The sequence below is a fragment of the Lithobates pipiens genome, unplaced genomic scaffold (assembly GCF_037356315.1).
Source record: "Lithobates pipiens isolate NorthernLeopardFrog02 unplaced genomic scaffold, aLitPip1_a1.2 Scaffold_8, whole genome shotgun sequence".
In the NCBI taxonomy this organism is placed as follows: domain Eukaryota; kingdom Metazoa; phylum Chordata; class Amphibia; order Anura; family Ranidae; genus Lithobates; species Lithobates pipiens.
Window position 1 is genome coordinate 167238473 of NW_027507903.1, and position 22976 is coordinate 167261448.

General features: G+C 38.6%; 1 protein-coding gene across 2 annotated transcripts in view; it reads left to right on the plus strand.

Moving 5' to 3' along the window:
• HGF (hepatocyte growth factor) overlaps nucleotides 1–22976 on the plus strand; it is a 174941-nt gene that overhangs the window by 49947 nt on the left and 102018 nt on the right. The window contains exons 5-6 of one of the 2 annotated variants that reach the window (XM_077473463.1): nucleotides 6023–6165; nucleotides 13058–13178. In XM_077473463.1, the coding sequence (XP_077329589.1) occupies nucleotides 6023–6165; nucleotides 13058–13178 (264 nt within the window). The remainder of the gene's footprint in view (nucleotides 1–6022; nucleotides 6166–13057; nucleotides 13179–22976) is intronic. The other variant, XM_077473464.1, reaches the window with a different exon arrangement.

The following is a 22976-nucleotide window of genomic DNA, read 5'->3' on the forward strand; positions in this document are numbered from 1 at the left end:
TGCAAATTCAACGTGGAACCAGAATATGAGTATATGCACTTAGAACTATAAAACACTACTTTTATTATTATTGCTTTCACAGCATACTACATAGTCATATTTTACAAAGGTCACCTGATAAATAAAGTATCCTCACACAATTTTGTTTATTTACCCTGAAAAAAAGATGATGATGTCATTAGTACAAACTGATGTGCAAATCAATTATGGGAAATAATTAAATATATGAACATTTGCTGCTTGTTAATGTGTGGGCTGGAATTCACATAACGACATCATTACAACATCTGCTTTTGAGAAGGTGGTTTCCATGTTTATGTAAAGGAATGTCCTCTGTTGAAATTATAATTTGGGACTATTTTCTGCATTTATTTTACAAGGCTGGTTTGCAACAATGATCTGTTTTATGTAATTTGTGGAAAAAAAACAGAACAAAAAATTGAGCCAGCCCCTTTCTTGTTAATGACTTATTTCCTGTTCTTGTGTGTGTACTCACAAGTGTGACATTTAGAGAAGGGTCAAGCTTACTGTGTATATGAGCCATTTTCCTTTCTGTACTGTGATCTGTATTTGCAGTCAACATGTCAACGCCTGTTTTCAATATATAATATGTGAGTGATGTTGCTACTATTTTATAGTGTAATACTATGTGAAATTGCTAATACACATGAAAAGCCATGTGTCCTGTCTTGGACTTGACCATATTGAGTAGCATGGCCCTATTACATGTAAACCACTGCACCACAACACATTGGCCTTTATCTAAAGCAAACAACATATGATATAAAAGAGTGAATGATGGAACATATGATATAAAAAAGTATATGACATATAATAAAGTTGTCAGTTAACAGTTATTACATTTTAACAACTTCATTAAATCCCAACACCTATGCAGTTGGTTATTTAAAATGGTTCTAAAGCCTAAACATGTTTTACCTTAACCACTTTCAGACCGGACCATTTTGCTGGTAAATGACCAGAGGTCTTTTTACACTTTGGCACTGCGCTGCTTTAACTGGTAATTGCGCGGTCATGCAATGTTGTACCCAAACAAAATTTGCGTCCTTTTCTTCCCACAAATAGAGCTTTCTTTTGATGGTATTTGATTGCCTCTGCGATTTTTATTTTTTGCGATATAAACGTAAAAAGACCGCAAATTTTGAAAAAAAATGATATTTTCTACTTTTTGTTATTAGAAAAATCCAATAAACTCAATTTTAGTCATACATTTAGGCCAAAATGTATTCAGCCACATGTCTTTGGTAAAAAAAAAGTCAATAATTGTATATTTATTGGTTTGCGCAAAAGTTGTCACATCTACAAACTAAGGTACGTTTTCTGGAATTTACGCAGCTTTTAGTTTACGACTGCCTATCTCATTTCTTGAGGTGCTAAAATGGCAGGGCAGTACAAAACCCCCCCAAATGACCCCATTTTGGAAAGTAGACACCCTAAGGAAATTGATAAGAGGCATGTTGAGCCCATTGAATATTTTATTTTTTTGCCTCAAGCGATTGAATAATGACAAAAAAAAAATTTTTTTTTTTTTTTTACACAAAGTTGTCACTAAATGATATATTGCTCACACATGCTATGGGCGTATGTGAAATGACACCCCAAAATAAATTCTGCTGCTTCTCCTGAGTACGGGGATACCACATATGTGGGACTTTTTGGGAGCCTAGCCGCGTACGGGGCCCCGAAAACCAAGCACCGCCTTCAGGCTTTCTAAGGGCGTAAATTTTTGAGTTCACTTCTCACTACCTATTACAGTTTTGAAGGCCATAAAATGCCAAGATGGCACAAAACCCCCACAAATGACCCCATTTTAGAAAGTAGACACCCCAAGCTATTTGCTGAGAGGCATGTTGAGTTCATGGAATATTTTATATTTTGCCACAAGTTGCGGGAAAATTACAAACTTTTTTTTTTTTTTTTTTTTTTTCACAAAGTTGTCACTAAATGATATATTGCTCACACATGCCATGGGCATATGTGAAATGACACCCCAAAATAAATTCTGCTGCTTCTCCTGAGTACGGGGATACCACATATGTGGGACTTTTTGGGAGCCTAGCCGCGTACGGGGCCCCGAAAACCAAGCACCGCCTTCAGGCTTTCTAAGGGCGTAAATATTTGACTTCACTCCTCACTACCTATTACAGTTTTGAAGGCCATAAAATGCCAAGATGGCACAAAACCCCCACAAATGACCCCATTTTAGAAAGTAGACACCCCAAGCTATTTGCTGAGAGGCATGTTGAGTCCATGGAATATTTTATATTTTGCCACAAGTTGCGGGAAAATTACAAACTTTTTTTTTTTTTTTCACAAAGTTGTCACTAAATGATATATTGCTCACGCATGCCATGGGCATATGTGAAATGACACCCCAAAATAAATTCTGCTGCTTCTCCTGAGTACGGGGATACCACATATGTGGGACTTTTTGGGAGCCTAGCCGCGTACGGGGCCCCGAAAACCAAGCACCGCCTTCAGGCTTTCTAAGGGCGTTACAGTTTTGAAGGCCATAACATGCCAAGATGGCACAAACCCCCCCCAAATGACCCCATTTTGGAAAGTAGACACCCCTAAATTTAGGGGTACACTAGTGAGACTAGGTAATAAATGGCGGGTGCCCTGAAACTATAAAAAAATAACTAACCAACCAGCGTCACCTGTAACAGTTATATGGTGATCACTGGTGAAAGGGTTAACTAGGGGGCAATCAGGGGGCTTTATGCGGTAGTATATGGGGGTCCCTGGCGCTATAAAAAGCTGCGGCGAACCTAAATACCTACCTGCCTAACTAGCGTCACCTGTGACACTAATACAGCGATCAGAAAAACGATCGCTTATTAGGCTGGGTTCACACTGGAGCGATGCGGGAACGCCACGAATGCGCGGCGGGTTCCCGCATCGCATGCCTCCCGGCGGCAGTTCACACTGCCCTATGCGAACTGCTGGGAGTGTCAGTGAAATGTTACTGACACCCCCAGATCAGTTCGCATATCGCAGTGCGATCTGCAAACTCGGATCGCATGGTGTGAACACCCATGCGATCCGATTCTGCTGCGGGCCAAAAAAAGGGTCCCGTGCGAATTTGCGGCGGGTGCGGCGGGTGCGGCGAATGGCTGAACTCGAATCGCACAGAGATCGGATGTGATTTGCACTGCAGTGCGGTGCGAATCACATCCGTTCTCAAACCGCTGCAATCTGAACCCAGCCTTAGTGACACTGGCGACGGGGGGTGATCACGGGGTTAAACCTTTATTGGGGGGGTTAGGGGGGTACCTTAGAACTAAAGGGGGCTAACCCTAACTGCCCTAACAGTTATTAGTCACAAATGACACCCGCCGGGTGATCAGGGGGTTAAACCTTTATTAGGTAATAAATGGCGGGTGCCCTGAAACTATAAAAAAATAACTAACCAACCAGCGTCACCTGTAACAGTTATATGGTGATCACTGGTGAAAGGGTTAACTAGGGGGCAATCAGGGGGCTTTATGCGGTAGTATATGGGGGTCCCTGGCGCTATAAAAAGCTGCGGCGAACCTAAATACCTACCTGCCTAACTAGCGTCACCTGTGACACTAATACGGCGATCAGAAAAATGATCGCTTATTAGGCTGGGTTCACACTGGAGCGATGCGGAAACGCCGCGAATCCGCGGCGGGTTCCCGCATCGCATGCCTCCCGGCGGCAGTTCACACTGCCCTATGCGAACTGCTGGGAGTGTCAGTGAAATGTTACTGACACCCCCAGATCAGTTCGCATATCGCAGTGCGATCTGCAAACTCGGATCGCATGGTGTGAACACCCATGCGATCCGATTCTGCTGCGGGCCAAAAAAAGGGTCCCGTGCGAATTTGCGGCGGGTGCGGCGGGTGTGGCGGGTGCGGCGGGTGCGGCGAATGGCTGAACTCGAATCGCACAGAGATCGGATGTGATTTGCACTGCAGTGCGGTGCGAATCACATTCGTTCTCATAAACCGCTGCAATGTGAACCCAGCCTTAGTGACACTGGCGACGGGGGGTGATCACGGGGTTAAACCTTTATTGGGGGGGTTAGGGGGGTACATTAGAACTAAAGGGGGCTAACCCTAACTGCCCTAACAGTTATTACAGTCACAAATGACACCAATGCAAAAAAAAAAAAAAAAAATGACATTGGTGTCACTGTGACTGGGGGGCAGGGGTAATTGGGGGGGTGATCGGGGGGTAAAGGGGGGGTGTGAGTGTGCCTGGCATGTTCTACTGTGTGTGTAGAGTGTTGGTGCAACTCACCGATCCGCTCTCCTCCGTGTCGGAACGGAAAATACCGACACGGAGGAGAGAATACATCACTTCCTCTCCTGTGTTTACATTACAGGAGAGGAAGTGATGTCACGGGGGATTTCCATTCGTCGAGAGCGATCGCGAGGGGGTGGCCATGAATGAATGGCCGCCCCCTCATCCCGGATCGCTCTAGAAGAAATGCCGACCGCCGCAGGCACCGGGGGGGGGCCCGATCGGGCCCCCCACCCGCGGGCAGGCAGGGACTTATATATACGCCCATATGCCTGCCCGTGCCATTCTGCCGACGTATATCGTCGTGCGGCGGTCGGCAAGTGGTTAATGCATTCCTTGCATTAAAGTACATTTTTACACATCAGCATCCCCTTTTTTTTAATTGTATTAAGTCACTCCCCTTTTACTTACCTGAGCCCTCATTTGATCCAGCGCTGTGCATATCTGCAACTATTCTCTCCTCTCACTTCCAGGTCTTACTGGCTTTGCTTTTACTGTCAATCAAAGTCAGTGAGGAGGGAGTCGGGACGGGGGCGATTCCTGCTGTCTGTGTCAATGGGCACAGCAGCAGGGCTCGGGAGCGAGCATGCACATGTGCCCCTATGGGAAGAAGCTTCCCATAGGGGCACTGGACAAAGATGAGGGGCAGGATTGCTTGTGGGAGACCCGAGAAGAGGAGGTTTGTGGGTGCTCTGTGAAATTCCTTTGCACAGAGTAGGTAAGTATAGACATGTTTGTTATTTAAAAAAACATTTACCTTTACAATTGCTTTAATCTTATAGACTTTGTTTTATTGACAGATGCCCTTCTTATTTTATAGCTGTTGGCAAAACTGAATAATCTGACAATACAAAATATAACTTTATTGCTGACAAGCTTTGTTCTAAAAAAATATGGAATGGACTAAGACAACTTACCACCTACAGTTTACATAATTATATGTATGTGGTAGGAATGTTGGTCAGCAGAGTTATTTTGTTCACTTTTTTGTAATCAAAAGCTGGTAAAAGAAGTTAAAATTGGTAGAACATGTTTGTGTGTATGGTGGGCATATATGTTTATCTTAGCCTAATCCAATTTAATAGAAATCAGTCATTTATTACAGTCAAATGATTAAATATTCAATTTGGCTGGATACTGCAAACTGAACTTTACATTGTATAATTAAGGTCACTACATGATATATTTTTTTTCAACCTGTAATCTAATATTAGTTTCATCTACTTATTATATTTTTTTCTTTATTTTACATTTTATCCACTGTTTATCAAATGAAATAAAACTTTGTTTTGTCTTGTGTTTATGCTTGTTACATAATTTACTGTGTATTTGCTATCATTTTATTTTCTATATTTTAGAAGCCTGTGTAGTGACTTATTATGTAACCTTACTTTAATGTATGTCATTGTCTTACACATAATTTCAGTAGAAGCATATTATCTAAGAATACTTTCAGCTGTTACAAGCATGAGACTGTTAATTAATAATATTTACAGTATCGTCTGCTAATTGATATTGCTAATTATGGGACTTCAGCAATGGCTTAAATTACCACTGACGTATCTGACACATATGGGACAGAGTTTATATAGTAGGTGAAAAACGAATAGTATAGTTTTAGCAAGACATACTAGAGTAAAGTTACAGTCACAAAACACATGAATGATATGCTATAGTAGTAGTAATAAGATTTACTACAACGTTTGCTGTAATGTCATTTTAAAACTAGCTTTTTGCATTCGAGCTATCGTGGTAAAGATCTCACGGAAAACTATTGTCGGAATCCCAAAGGAGAAGAAGGAGGGCCTTGGTGCTTTACTCAAAACCCACAGATTCGCCATGAAGTGTGTGGCATTCCTTTTTGCTCACAAGGTATCATTTATTTAATTTACTTATTATATTAAACACATGTTAAGAAATAGTGTAGGGCATTGTCAAAGACTTATTCTGACCACAAAAAATGTGTTTTGTCAACATCTCTATGTGGTTGAAACTAATACAAGTTTTGATTTAATGAGGCAAAAAGCAACTAAGCAGAGAAAACTAACTATTGAAATCTGAAATAGGATTAGCTACCCTAGTGGCACACAATTGCTTTTTACATCCTGTTGAAAATCAAACTTGAACATATGTAAGACTGGCTACAGATGTTGCATTTTTGTCAATCAGCCGAAGGGCTGATCGAATAAAAAGATGAATGGATTCCCCCATCAGTGGCCACAGCCAATTGATCAACAAGAGTTTCCATCAGTCCCATTGTACAGAAATCAATTGTTAGATAAACTTGTCAACTGGGAACAGCCATAGATGGACCAAAATTCAACCAATTCAATTGTCTGTGTTGACTATAAGATACATGCATTTTGTGTTACCGTAATTGAACAATCAGACAGTAACATATGTGGTCAAATTTACAAAAACTACAAGAATAAGAAACACGAATAGAAAACTACAACATTGACTAAGGTTTCTGCTTGAATATGCAAATCTTATTTGAATCCTTTACTAAATGCTTTTCTGGAGTAATGTATTTGTGACCTGTTCTACCATCCTCTTATCTCTGAAAGTAGAGTTAATCATTTTTTATATTATATTATATATGTATATATATATATATATATATATATATATATATATATATATATATATATATATATATATATATATGTATATGTGTGTGTGTGTATGTGTGTATGTATGTATGTATGTATGTATGTATATATATATATATATATATATATATATATATATATATATATATATGTGTGTGTGTGTATGTGTGTATGTATGTATGTATGTATGTATATATATATATATATATATATATATATATATATATATATATATATATATGTGTGTGTGTGTATATATATATATATATATATATATATATATATATATATAGTGCCTTGTGAAAGTATTTGGCCCCCTTGAACTTTTCAACCTTTTGCCACATTTCAGGCTTCAAACATAAAGATATAAAAAATGTATTTTTTGTGAAGAATCAACAACAAGTGGGACACAATTGTGAAGTGGAATGAAATCAATTGGATTTTTGAAACTTTTTTAACTAATAAAAAAATGAAAAGTGGGGCGTGCAAAATTATCCGCCCCCCTTGCGTTAATACTTTGTAGAGCCACCTTTTGCTGCGATTACAGCTGCAAGTCGCTTGGGGTATGTCTCTATCAGTTTTGCACATCAAGAGACTGAAATTCTTGCCCATTCTTCCTTGCAAAACAGCTCGAGCTCAGTGAGGTTGGATGGAGAGTGTTTGTGAACAGCAGTTTTCAGCTCTTTCCACAGATTCTCGATTGGATTCAGGTCTGGACTTTGACTTGGCCATTCTAACACCTGGATACGTTTATTTGTGAACCATTTCTTTGTAGATTTTGCTGTATGTTTGGGATCATTGTCTTGGAAGATAAATCTCCGTCCCAGTATCAGGTCTTTTGCAGACTCCAACATGTTTTCATCCAGAATGGTCCTGTATTTGGCTACATCCATCTTCCCCTTAATTTTAACCATCTTCCCTGTCCCTGCTGAAGAAAAGCAGGCCCAAACCATGATGCTGCCACCACCATGTTTGACAGTGGGGATGATGTCTTGATGGTGAGGAGCTGTGTTGATTTTACGCCAAAAATATTGTTTTGCATTTTTGGGCAATAAGTTTGATTTTGGTTTCATCTGACCAGAGCACCTTCTTCCACATGTTTGGTGTGTCTCCCAGGTGGCTTGTGGCAAACTTTAGACGAGACTTTTTATGGATATCTTTGAGAAATGTCTTTCTTCTTGCCACTCTTCCATAAAGGCCAGATTTGTGCAGTGTACGACTGATTGTTGTCCTATGGACAGACTCTCTCACCTCAGCTGTAGTTCTCTGCAGTTCATCCAGAGTGATCATGGGCCTCTTGGCTGCATCTTTGATCAGTCTTCTCCTTGTCTGAGCTGAAAGTTTAGAGGGACGGCCAGGTCTTGGTAGATTTGCAGTGGTCTGATGCTCCTTCCATTTCAAAATGATCGCTTGCACAGTGCTCCTTGGGATGTTTAAAGCTTGGGAAATCTTTTTGTATCCAAATCCGGCTTTAAACTTCTCCACAACAGTATTACGGACCTGCCTGGTGTGTTCCTTGGTCTTCATGATGCTCTCTGCGCTTTCAACAGAACCCTGAGACTATCACAGAGCAGGTGCATTTATACAGAGACTTGATTACACACAGGTGGATTCTATTAATCACCATCAGTCATTTAGGACAACATTGGATCATTCAGAGATCCTCGCTGAACTTCTGGAGTGAGTTTGCTGCACTGAAAGTAAAGGGGCCGAATCATTTTGCACGCACCACTTTTCAGTTTTTTATTTGCTAAAAAAGTTTAAAATATCCAATAGATTTCGTTCTACTTCACAATTGTGTCCCACTTGTTGGTGATTCTTCACAAAAAATTAAAATTGTATATCTTTATGTTTGAAGCCTGAAATGTGGCAAAAGGTTGAAAAGTTCAAGGGGGCCGAATACTTTCGCAAGGCACTGTATATATATATATATATATATATATATATATATATATATATATATATATATATATATATATGTGTGTGTATATATATATATATATATATATATATATATATATATACATATATATACATATATATATATATATATATATATATATATATATTAAATGTATATAAAGGCATTAGAAATCACCTGAAATCTACTTGGTTGTCATGCCCATCCTGTAGATTCAGATGTTTGTGGTCTAGGACAAATTTGCAACAATCAAATTCAAGTTGAAGTCAGAATTCCTGATCTGTATACCTGTATACTCTTTTTTTTGGTCAACAACTTTAAATGCATTGAAGGCAGAGGAATAGCATGAAAGACAGACAACCAGCATCTTCAGAAGATGGGGATAACAGTGGCAGACTGCACATTCCTTCCACACTCCATCCAAAAAAACTATACCTTAGCAGCTTGCCAATGAGTTCAAACCGCGTTGTTCAAAATGATATAAAAGTTTACAATTGGTAATTTTGTTTTAATCAATGCACCTCTGGAGTGTTTAAAACATGTTTTAGAAATGCTACATTTTGAGCTATTAGTGTACAATATACAGTCTTAAGCTTTTTTTAATGGAATTTACATTCTAACACATAAAACATATTTTTTGTATTTATCGTACTCAAATCTTCAGAAATCATTCAGTACTAAGTTATGGAACTGCATAAAGAAAACAAAAGGAACACTGGCTTCACCACATTCTAGCAACATCATTTTTATTTTATAACCATTGTATTCTATGGTTTGGCAGTTTTACTTTCTAAATCAAAACCAGGTGGTTCTGAGGAAACACAATAGCTGCAGACACACGCTGTTGAATGTCTTACCAAATCCATACAAATGTGTGGTAAAAATCACTTTAATAGCCTTCAACATAAATATTTTCTGTATAGAGCAACAAATTACTATATTTATCAGCGTATAACACGCACAAGTGTATAACACACACCCTTGTGTTAAGAGGGAAATTTCAGGAGAAAAACTTTCTACGGCCCCCTGCACATTACAAAGACCCCCTGCAGAATATGCAGCCCCCTTTAGACTATAAAGACCCCCTGCAGAATATGCAGCCCATTTACATCACGCAGCCCCCTCCCCCTGCACAGTACAAAATCCCTTTAATTATACAGCCCCCCTGAACTCCCAGGAGACCCCATAGACTCCTGGGACAGCACTGCCAGCGTACTCTTAAGTTAAGAAAAAAACACTGCCAGCCCCTTCTCATGCACTGCTCCTCCTGTGTCACTGCCATTGTAAATCAAAGCTTCTAAATACTTCATTAGACCTGTTCTTTCATGGACCCAGTCACATGACTGCTCTCCTCTAATGTTTCATGGATGTGACCGCTCTCCTCCTCCAATCTCGCTCTCCTCCTCCAATCTAAAGCTACACTTGGAGAAGGAGCAGGAGGAGGAGGAGAGAACGCAAAAAACAGAGCTAATGAGGTATTTAGAGGCTTTGTTTTACAATGACAGTGACACAGGAGGAGCAGTGTATAAGAAAGGGCTGGCAGTGATTTTTTCTTAATTCTGGAATATGCTGGCAGTGTCATGAGAGGCGGCCTGACACCCCCTAATATCTGACCCCTGGACGGACCACCCTATACCCTCCCCCGCTGGTAAATAAAATATTGGCGTGTATCACACACGCACTGTTTGTGCTCTCTTTCCTGGGGAAAAAAGTGTGTATTACACGCCGATAAAGACGGTATGTTTATCTGGAGAATTTTTTCATGCTGTTACTCTATACTTACCCCCAGATCCTATTAGAAAATCTTGAAAGATCTCCCAACATTTTGCCTTTTTTCAAAAGGTTTGTCTTTTGTTTTGCTTTAAGGAGATTTCAAATCAATGATGCATTTTGATTAACCAAAGAAAACAAAAACTCACAGTTTAACCTAAATTGAAGGTCTTAATGACCAACATACCCTCCAAAATAAACCCTCAAAACACCACCCACATGAAACCGTTTTAGGTCTTTTAAAGGGAATCTATAAAATAAAATAAAATTGAAGGGGTTCTTCACCGTGTTTTTTTTTTTAAAAAAGTCAGCAGCTACAATTACTTTAATTGACTTTTAATAATAGGACACTCACCTGTCCAGGGATCCAGCGCCATCCTCACCCGGACCAGTTCTTATAAATTTCAAGCCTGGATTTTCCATTACCAGGATTCATCTGGTATTGAAAAACCCAAACCCATTAATTTTTAATGATTTAGAGTTCACCTGTGCCCAGACTATTGACAGGAATGTGTTACATATTCTTAACAAGCAGTAAAAGAGTTTTTAACAATATACTCAAAGATCACAACAAATACATTAAATTCAAGCTTCAGTGGGTTTATAACAGCTTAGAAACACTGGCAGAGAGGACTGACAGGGTGCCAACGTTGTATTATAATAGAAAATATTATAAGAGCTAACATTTCAATAATTCTGTCGCTAAATTTGAAGATGATTTCTCTGCAATGATTGCAGCTACAGAGGTGAATGATGGCTTGATTTAAAGATATTTACTGCTTGCTCAACATAAATAAATACATTTGTGTGCACGGTTTGGGCATGGGTAATTTAAATTAATGTTTTCTCTTTTGCACAGATTTAAATTTTCCTTAATAAACAGGCTACATTTTAATTAAAGGATTGCTTGAGTCAAAGCCCCTGCAATCAAATGTGGCATATAGAACATTGAATATCTGTGGGTTGAGCTCAACAGTGGTTCTCCACTGTTAAGTATTAAGAAGAAACTTTTACCATGTGTTGCTAGTTATTAGAGAGAAAGTAACAAAAAAAGGCCCCATACTACAACGTAAAAGGCTCCATACTAATCAATGCGTAATGGATTTCCCAGAAAGTCACTGCAATCTTTTGTCAGCTTGCTGTATCTAATTCAGTGTGGAAATTAAATAAACTAATTTAAGATCTTAAATGCAAAACATAACAAGGTATGATGTAAGAACAACTCCTATGGGAACATAGGGAGCAGGACTGAAATAACAAAAGCACATCCCCTTTGGGGGATGTTTGAAATTACAAAATATATCTCATGCTCTTATTAAGATTTCAGGATGACATTACAAAAATTCATAAATGTTAATAGTAGTAGTAGCTCATATTCTTAAGCCACTGTTTGATGTATTTTGTTCTACTTAGCTCATCACATCCAGTGTTGTTTCAATGGTTATTTGTTTTAACAATGCACTTGTCAATTTACTGATAATTGGAGCCCACAGCATAATTCAATTTACTTCATTCCTCACTCTACAATTCAGCCCAAATGTTGTCCAATAGCTGTCCAATTAAATTTAAATCTTTATGAATTTTTTTTGTGATACCTTTGGATTGTATTTGATCAGAGACTATGGAGTTGTTTTACTAATGGCAAACCAACTGTTCACTTTATAGGGGAAGTTAAACTTCAAAAGGAAGTTTGCCCCAGGTGAAGGTGAAATAATTGAAGCTCTACTGACTTCCATCACTCAATCCTGTGCAAGCAAACATGTTTTTTTTTTTACTCTATTTTATTTTCCATGTATGTGATTGAATATGCTATCCAAAAGTGAAATTCCACCACATTCACTAAGCTCTGGGGAAAATCCCCTTGAAGTTTGACTCTCTCCTTGTAAAGTGAACAGACTATTTGCTGTTAGTAAATCAACCTATTTATAAATGTCTGATACTGGGTTTGAAGCACCAAGCTAATGTACTGTCTTTTTCAAATCTTCAGCAGAGCCCCAAGAGCTCAAAAACCATATGTGCTCTAGTAAGTAAATTCCATAATTTCTTAGCAATATTGATAGCTGCTGGTTCCTGCACCCTTCTGCAACTCATTTAATTCAGTAATCACGGTTATAAACTATAGGAAGGTAAGGAGGGATCAGGTCAGCACTTTATATTGCTACAGAGTGTTGGAAATTGCATACTAGATGCTCCTGGGGTTGTCTGAAGGCACGTGGGACATATATTCAATTATATTAATTTTTTAACTGACAAAATTACTTAGGTATTTTTTTTTTCTCAGAGTTAAAATAGCCTTGCAGACATTAACCAGGATACTATCTAGCTGTGTATAAATGTATTAATCATGCCAATTTGTAGTTCAGGGCCCAGACATGCATCCAAGTGACATTTTATATAAATGGAACCATACATTAGTTTTTTGTTTTTTTTTGCTAAATAAACACTACAATTTAATTTTTAGTGGAATGTGTAACATGCAACGGTGAACATTACAGAGGAGTGATGGATTACACAGAAACAGGAAAAGAATGTCAGCGATGGGATGTGCAGAGGCCACATAAGCACAAGTTTCGTCCTGAGCGGTAAGTACTGCCAAAAAACTTTGCAAAATAATCTATGCCATGATATATGAGGAATTTATAGATGTTAACACCACATTATTTATATTATTCATAATGAACTAGGAATTATAGTGTTAAAACAGAAGTTAATTAACTTGCTTATGTAAACTTCCTGGAATGTTTTTGTTAATTGGATAGTTTGTAGAAAAGATTGTTGCTCCACCACTGGGTTAATATGCTTGTGTTCAGAGACGTTTGAAGGATTAGGCTTATTGTACACGGGACTTTTACAACCTCTCCTGAATGATTTAACTTGACAGATAGTAAACAATGTTGCCACGTTTACATGCCGCCTTTAGCCGTGTTTGCATTTAGAAGCAATTTATTTTTTATTTTTCAAATAGTCAAAACATTTTCTCCATTAAAAAACGCCTGTAAATGAAATGCGGCTAAATGTAAGTTACCATGTTTACATGCGTTTACAGGCTGTTACAGGAATTTGGCATTTCTAATGCCTCTGAACACCCGTCCTGAACACATTTTTTTGCTTTCCAAAAAATGCTTCTAAAGTCAACTGCCTAGAAACTACTATAAATGACCCTGTGTACATGTACTGATAAGATAACATAGAGGAGAGTTCAGGGGCAGCTAAAAAAAAAACTCCCAACTGCTCCTAAATGTCCGTTTACCAGCAGCAGTGATCACGAAGCCTGAAAAGGTTGAAAACTGTTTTAGTGTTTAAAGCCTTGATGCTAAATAAATGGGTTCACCCTGCTCTAATGTCAGGTGGGATTTTTTTGAGGCTGTGAAAACAACAGCTCTAATATCGTTCATTAGGGATGAACAGCATAAATTTGGCAATGTTAATTTTGCCATAAAATTATGAGTTTTATGAAATGAAAACTCTCAAGTTTGCTCACTGAACAGCCCAGGCAGCATAAGCTTAAAAAATAATCTAAGCCAATAAGGTGCCATTTTCTGACACAAAATCGGGATAATTGAAGGGAACTTCTGTAACCATCTAAAGCTATTTAAATCACATTGCACCCTTAAAAAAAATCTCTAATGAGGCTTTCCAAATTTAGTCCAATGCATCTGCCAAAATGTCAAAGTCAATGTCTTTGCCAAAGTCTTATGATTTGCAGCAACATTTTGGTGACCTACAAACTTCGTTTCTCTCATCTCTCTTGCTCTATTAACTACGAGTTCTTTGAAAAATATTTCCATTGAAAAACATTTACATAGATTACTCAACCTACCACCATCTCTTCTTAATTTTATTTTTTTATGGTAAGTTGATGTGATCTGCTCAGTTATTTTTGCAATCAAAATCCAGATGAAATAAGCTAAAATTGAAACAACATAGCTAAGTATGGCATGCATTAGGCTGCAGGCCAGCATTGCTCAGCCTTTATTGGGTTCCCAGCCCTAGTGTTGGAAACCTGTTGCTTCCCTTTCAAATAGGCCTTGCTTGTACCTGAAAGTCCTACAATTGATTGTATATCTAGTTAAATAATCATACTAGCTTCTGGTAACTGGCAATGTGGGTGGCCACCTATTAAAATAGCATGACTGAACTTTAAGTATTTGGTATCAGATTCTTCTATCAGAAAGAATGTTACTAGTCATCTTTATATAGAGCTGATTTTATTAGATTACAGCAGTATTTCAAATTTAGATTTTAGGTGGTTTTAAAGGCTATTCCTATAATAAAAAAGAGGCTATACTTACCTGCTCTGTGCAGTTCACTTAGCTCCTCCCGATGCTTTCCGCTCCTCCTCTCTTCCAAGTGCCCCTGTCTTGTCTAATAACGTCCTCCATCGGATAGTGTCCGCTGTGTACTGCGCATGCGCAGTACACAGCAACACAGATTCCGAAAATTGCAGAGGATGAACGGCGCCTGCGCCGTGAGTCCAGGTTCTATCCCCACTATCCAAGTGGACATAGAGTAGGAATAAAAAAGAGCCGAGCGCAGCGAGGCCGAGCCCGAAGCGTGGCAAGCGAAGCTCGCCCGCGAGGGGCCCTTTAATACTCACAACCCTATGTCCGCTTGGATGGTGGGGCTACCACCTCCACTCATGGCGCAGGCGCCGTTCAGCTTCGGAAATTTGCCGAAGCTTCGTCTGCTTCGTACTGCCCATGCGCAGTACGGGGCGGACGCTATATGATGGCCGGACACTATACGGCAGAACTCCCCCATAGCAAGCTGGCTGCTGTAGGGGCACTTGTGTGAGTGTGCTCCCAAGCTGTGCTGTGTGCATACATAGCCAAAGCTTGGTCCCCCTATATACTCCTCACAGGATTTGAATGAGCAGCAGGAGCAAATGGGGCTGTCTCCTGTGAAGTGAAAGAGGGGAGAGTGATGCTGCAAACAGGTGGAGTACTGATTCAAAAGAGGACTGAGGTAAGTGCCTGGGGGAGGGGCATAATAATTAGTGGGGTGTTTTCTACCTTAAAGCAGAGAATGCATTAAGATAAAAAGAACCACTTTAAAATGGAAATATCTACATGATAATTATGAAATATGGCCATTTGCAAAACAACTGGCAAATACCCATAGCTGCTGTATCTTTTATGTCTCACTTGTAGGATTCATTTGCTGCACACAGAGTGAAAACAGTATTCCTTTTCCTTGGGGAAGAGGGAATGACTGAACACTCAGACTCAAAGATTTTATAACCTTCCAGGAAATCTCTGTCTAGAGAGGTCATTTGCATTGCCTTTGTATTGTGTATACTACTGGTGTTCAGACATATTTTTCAAAAATTCTAATCGTGTATACCGGGAGCTGCAAAATTTAAGAATTTGTGATAGTAATATAACCTTTTTTTCATACTGTACTTGATATTTGTTTAGCTAATGAGGAAAACAGTATTGTTTTGTTTTAGTCAAGAAAAAATGGAAATCTTTTGGTAAACAACATAGTGATTTCCAGTCATAGATTAATCCTTTACTTAAGAATATAATCTCTTATGACACTAAGCATACACAAATGTCATTTTCTCTTCTTCCTAGCGTCCATCACACCACCCAGGGGATTGAATTTCATATCAATGCTGAATTCAATATTGACTTTAAAGCTTTCATTTAAACTGACCAGGAAATGTATCAGGCAAATAAACATCAATAAAGTCACATTTAAAATGGCAGGAAAATTGATGTAGTGTTCTTGTTTCATAGTGTTATCAAATTAGGTACACTGTTCACAGAAGATGCTAAATCTAAATTTTATATATGCATAACAAATTATGTAAACAAATATGTATTCATACAATCAGTATAAACTATACTCAGTGTAATACATTTTCATGTTGTTTTGGTCACACCATGTTGCATTACTAATGAAGAACAAAGGGTCCTTCCTGGCATAGCACCCCTCTCATATTAAGGGCATAATGCCTGGTATGGTTTGGGGCAGGAACACACTCATCCTACTCTTTCCTGCATGCTTAGATTAAGATTCTGGTATGGATTATTAGGGGGACTTTTTTCTCCTTTATAACTGCTTGCTGACTGACTCGCGTAGGAGTACAGTGGCACAGTGGCTCTCCTATGCCGGATCACGCACCCAGTTCGTGATCCAGCACTTCTGGGTAGAGGGTGTGCGCATGCCACCGGCGTGCCAGCTGCCCTGTGATTAGTCACAGTACAAGCCGATCAGTGGGTGCTGGCCGATGGACAACCATCAGCATTTGCTGATTGGAGAGGAGAAAAACGGGACAGAGCTCCATCAATGTAAACAATACAGAGCTCTGTTCTGTCAGTGGGTATGACCAGTTTTTGTTTCCCTACAAAGCAGGGAATAAAAAAATAGCACATCCCTTAGTAAAAGCAACTCATATTAAACCTACCAAGCACTACTAGGCACACATTTAACACTTTGATCGCTCTAAATGTTAAACCTTTACTAGCCAGTGTTATTAGTACAGTGATAATGCATATTTTCAGTTCTGATCACTGTATTAGTGTCAGACTGCCCGTCATACCAGTCCAGCTATAAGTCACTGATCACTACTAGCATTAAAAAAAAATCCAGTAAATGTATCATAGTTTGTAGACCCTAAAATGTTTGCTTATACCTATCCATATACGCTTATTAGGTTTTTGTTTACCAAAAATATGTATCAGAATACATATTGGTTTAAATTTATGAAAAAAATTGATATTATCAATTTTTTTATTGGCTATGTTTCATAGCAGAAAGTAACAATTTTTTTTCAAAACTTTTATAAAAAAAAAGTAAAAAAAAGTAAAAAGAAAGAAAGCTCTATTTTTTGGGGGAAAAATATAAAAAAATATATAAGCATTTAATTTATGTACAGCATTGTTTGACCACACAATTGTCAACTAAACATAATGCCAAAATGCAAAAAATGGCCTGCATTGTATACGTTCATATTCCATGTTCCGTGACCACTTCCATGTTGTTTTTTGACACTCTCTTCCATATTTGTCCATAAAATGGGCACTTGACAGGTTCAACATCTATTGATTTTTTTTAATGGGGTTAGAGTTTGGCATCGGAACTCCTTTGAAGATCTGCAAACTCCTGTTCAACCAAACCCAGAGCTGGTTTAACCACTTAAGCCCTGGACCATTTGGCTGGCCAAAGACCAGAGAACTTTTTGAGATTTGGCATTGCGTCGCTTTAACTGACAATTGCGCGGTTGTGGCTCCCGAACAAAATTGACACCCTTTTTTCCCCACAAATAGAGCTTTCTTTTGGTGGTATTTGATCACCTCTGCAGTTTTTATTTTTTGTGCTATAAACAAAAAAAGCGTAAATTTTGAAAAAAAGCTCATAATTTTTTAATTTTTACTATAATAAATATACCCCAAAAAATATATAACAATTATTTTTTTTCTCAGTTTAGGCCAATACAAATTCTTCTATATATTTATGGTAAAAAAAAATTGCAATAAGCACTTATTGATTGCTTTTCGCAAAAGTTATAGCGTCTACAAAATAGGGGATAGTTTTATGGCATTTTTATTATTCATTTTTTTTACAAGTAATGGCGGAGATCAGTGATTTTTATCGGGACTGCGACATTATGGCAGACACATCGGACACTTTTGGCGTGATTTTGGGATCATTCACATATGTAAATGTGTCTGGCAGTGAAGGGGTTAACCACTAGGTGACGCTGTAGGGGTTAAGTGTGTCCTACACAGTGAGTGATTCTAACTGTGGGGGGAGGGGCTATGTGTGACATGACACTGATCACTGCTCCCGATCACACCCGCGATCATGCTCATAGAGCTCCCAGTGTGGCTCACGCGCGCCACAAGCCACCTCTTAAAGGGCAATGTACAGGTACATTAGTCTGCCTGTACGTGCCCTTCTGCCGCAGTATATCTGCCTGAGGCAGTCGGGAAGTGGTTAAATGAGGATCAGGTACAGGACATGTTAGTAATGCAAGATTTTTCATCTGCCCCTTAATTTATATATTTTGGCCAATATATTCCTTTTTGTACAGTTAAACAAACCCCATTTTCCAATTTTTAATGACAGAAAACATGATTAGGTAGCACATCAATACATAATGAATAAAGGATAATCTCACATAAAAATTAACTTTTTTTTATTTTTTTCTGACACTCCCAGTGGAGGGAATACCAGATATAGGGTATACCTGGAATAGCTAGAAAGTCTGGCCTTATCCATCAGAACTGTATACTACATCACTGTAAACAAGTTATTATTAAAAACTTAGGGGTTTCCCTGATGGATCATTCTTGGTTCATGGTTACCTTTTATATAGGATCTTTATTCAGTGGGACAGATACATTTTTATAATCTAGGAGAACTCATAATTCTCTTCTCTAGACTCCCTTTCAACAAAGAATTTAGCAATATACTTTTATCTGCTAGCAGATTAAAAGCTCAGGAATCTTAAGTTGGATTTCTCTACATAAAACTGACATCTGATATAAAACAGTGATGTCTTACACACAAGACGTGGATCATGGTACAAAGATGGACCTGTTATACTTTTTTCAGTGAACATAGATTTATGTGGAACAAAATTTTGTATCCTGCCTAATTGAAAAAATATGTTTCAGAAGCCAATGCTGCACTTTAATATGCTGACATATTGATGAATATACAAATGCAGATTGAGAATAAAGTAAACTTGACTGCTGTTTTGTGTAAAACTGACTTAGAACGAAGAAAATGAACAATATTTGACAGGTTAAGTGGGGGAAATATTTTTTTACTTGGTGCCTTTTAATTGAGATCAGTGGATTAGTACTTTCTGTATTTCACCTTAGTACTTTATTTCCCAGAAACTGCACCCATTTAGATTTTCCAGAACAGCATTTCTATACAGGTAGGGGAGATTTACCAAAACTATTTCACACAGAATTATTATTATTATACAGGATTTATATAGCGTCAACAGTTTTCGCAGTGCTTTACAACATGAGGGAAGACAGTACACTTACAATACAAATTAATACAGGAAGGATCAAAGGGCCCTGCTCGTTCGAGCTTACAATCTAGAAGGGAGGGTCAAGTGGAAACAAAAAGGTAATAACTGGGGGAAGAGCCGATGGAGAAAATTAAAATACAGTTTTTAGGTATGGGTAGGGTAGGCTTCTCTGAAGAGAAGTGTTTTCAGGGATCGTCTAAAAGCTAATAAAGTAGGAGATAGGCAGACAGATTGGGGTAGGGCATTCCATAGGATTGGAGAGGCTTTGGAAAAGGCCTGGAGGCGAGCATGGGAGGAGGTGATGAGAGAGCTAGAGAGCAGGAGGTCTTGAGAGGAACGAAGAGAACGAGTAGGTTGGTATTTAGAGACTAAGCTAGTGATGTAGCTGGGGGCGAAAATGCGGATAGCTTTGTATGTAGTTAGTATTTTGAATTTAATTTGAATCTGGTTCAGTTGTGCATAGTAACCAGTCAGCTTATAGGTTGTATTGTGAAAACGTAACTGAACAAGCTGAGCTAGAAGCTGATTGGTTACTATGCACAGCTGCACCAAATTCTGTGTGAAACAGCTTCAGTAAATCTTCTCCAAGGTGTTGCTAAACTGGCAACATAAGTGAATAGGTGGTCTATCTATTTCTTAGTGTGTTTTTAAAGAAGTCAAGTGCTTAACACATGAATTCAACAATAAAGATAACAAATATTTTTCCTTCTTAAAGTCCTTTTTGGTATATTGATATTTACACCTATGTGAGGTCCGTGTTTGTCTGCACAGATATGCTCAGGTGTTCCATGCATCCCTGTACAGACAATCACATTCAAGATTATTGGGGTGAAGCAGCTGTATGGACACAGCCACTGCTTCCACTTTGCAGCCATGTGAGTGTTGGTGCATGGTCCAAAATGCACACTACCTGTGTTCAGGGCAGCTCCCCTGCCCTTGCACTGCTGTCAAATTGGGAGTATTGGCTGTCTGTGTAGATTCTGCCCCCCAAATGGCATGAATGGGATTGCATGCATTGGGATGCACATAATATCTGTGCATCCCCATGCAGACAAACACAGCCCTCACATGGGCACACACATCAGTAAATCTGTGTGAATGAGGCTTAAAGTATATGTAAGCCAAACTTTTTTTGATACAGTACAGTTAGAATTGCTGATTTTTAACAGTTTGTACATCAATAGAAAACTAACTAATTCATACTCTGAATGGTCTGGGGTTGTTAGTGGTATACCCCAGGGTTCAGTGTTGGGACTCTTACTTTTTAATACCTTTATAAATGATATAGGGTCTGGGATTAAAAGTACAATGTCAGTCTTTGCAGATGACACCAAACTATGCAGTGGAATAATATCAGGATGTCTCCAACTTACAAGGCAACTATGTGGCAAATGAGGTTTAATGTTGATAAATGTAAAGTTATGGACATTGGAGCTAAGAATATGTATGCCTCATATATACTAGGGTTAATAAAACTGGGGGAATCAATAGGGTAGCAGGGTCTGGGTGTTCTGGTATATCATAAACTTAATAATGGCATGCAATGCCAAGCAGTGGTTTCCAAAGTGAGCAAAATCCTTTATTGTATTAAGAGAGATATAGACTTCAGAGAAAGATATAATTTTGCTATTGTACAAATCATAAGTAAGAGCACATTTGGAATATGCAGTTCAGTTTTGGGCACCCATTCACAAAAAGACTATTGGGGAACTAGAGAAAGTGCAGAGAAGGGCAACCAAACTGATAAGAGGCACGGAGGAGCTCAGCTGTGAGGAAAGATTAGAGGAGCTGAATTTATTCTCTCTTGGGAAGAGGAGATTACAGGGGGATATAATCAACATGTATAAATACTTAAGTGGTCCATATAGTGAACTTGGTGTTGAGTTATTCACTTTAGGGTCATCACAGAGGACAAGGGGCCAAACTTTAGGTCTGGAGGAAAAGAGATTCAATATCCAAATACGAAAAGAGCTGTGAAAATGTGGAATAGACTCCCTTAGGAGCTGATTCTGTCCAGCTCAGGAGATTGCTTTAAAAAAGGCCTGGATTCTTTCCTAAATGTACTTAATATAACTGTATACTATCATGTATAGTTAAAGTTGATCCAGTGAAGATCAGATTTTTTCCCCGGCTGGAGAAAATTGAATTGCTTTGCTGTTTTCGTTTGCCTTCCACTGGATCAATTGTGGATATAGGATTGTGTATATAGGACTGCATAATTGTGTATATAGGATTGCATTTTTGTATTGGTTGAATTAGCTAGACTTTTTTTAACCAAGCTAACTATGTACAGTGCCTTGAAAAAGTATTCATACCCCTTGAAATTTTACACATTTTGTCATGTTACAACCAAAAATGTAAGTGTATTTTATTGGGATTTTATGTGATAGACACACAAAGTGGCACATAGTTGTGAAATGTAAGTAAAATAATAAATGGTTTTCAACATGTTTTACAAATAAATATCTGAAAAGTGTGGCGTGCATTTGTATTCCCCTTTACTCTGATACTCCTAACTAAAATCTAGTGGAACCAATTGTCTTCAGAAATCACCTAAATAGTAAATAGAGTCCACATGTGTGTAATTTAATTTCAGTAAAACTACAGCTGTTCTGTGAAGCCCTCAGAGGTTTGTTAGAGAACCCTAGTGAACAAACAGCATCAGGAAGGCTAAGAAACACACCAGACAGGTCAGGGATAAAGTTGTGGAGAAGTTTAAAGCAGGGTTAGGCTATTAAAAAAAATATCCCAAGCTTTAAACCTCTCACAGAGCACTGTTCAATCCATCATCCAAAAATGGAAATAGTATGACACAACTGCAACCAAGACATGGTTTTCCTAAACCTAAACTGACAGGCTGGGCAAGGAGAGCATTAATCAGAAAAGCAGCCAAGAGGCCCATGGTAACTCTGGAGGAGATTCAGAGGTCCACAGCTCAGGCAGGAGAATCTGTCCACAGGACAACCATTAGTCGTGTACTCCACAAATCTGGCCTTTATGGAAAAGTGGCAAGAAGAAAGCCATTGTTGTAAAAAAAGCTATAAGAAGTCCCGCTTGCGGTTTGTAAGAAGCCATGTGGGGAACACAGCAAACATGTGGAAGAAGGTGCACTGGTCAGATGAGACCAAGATTTAACTTTTTGGCCTAAAGGCAAAATGTTATGTTGTTGTCGCAAAAGAAAACTGTACATTGCCATGAACACACCATCTTTTTTTCAGAAGGGACAGGGAAGCTGGTCAGAGTTGATGGGAAGATGGATGGAGCCAAATACAGGGAAATTTTAGAAGAAAATTTGTTAGAGTTTGTAAAAGACTTGAGACTGGGGTGGAGGTTCACCTTCTAGCAGGACAACAACCTTATACATAAAGCCAGAGCTTCAATA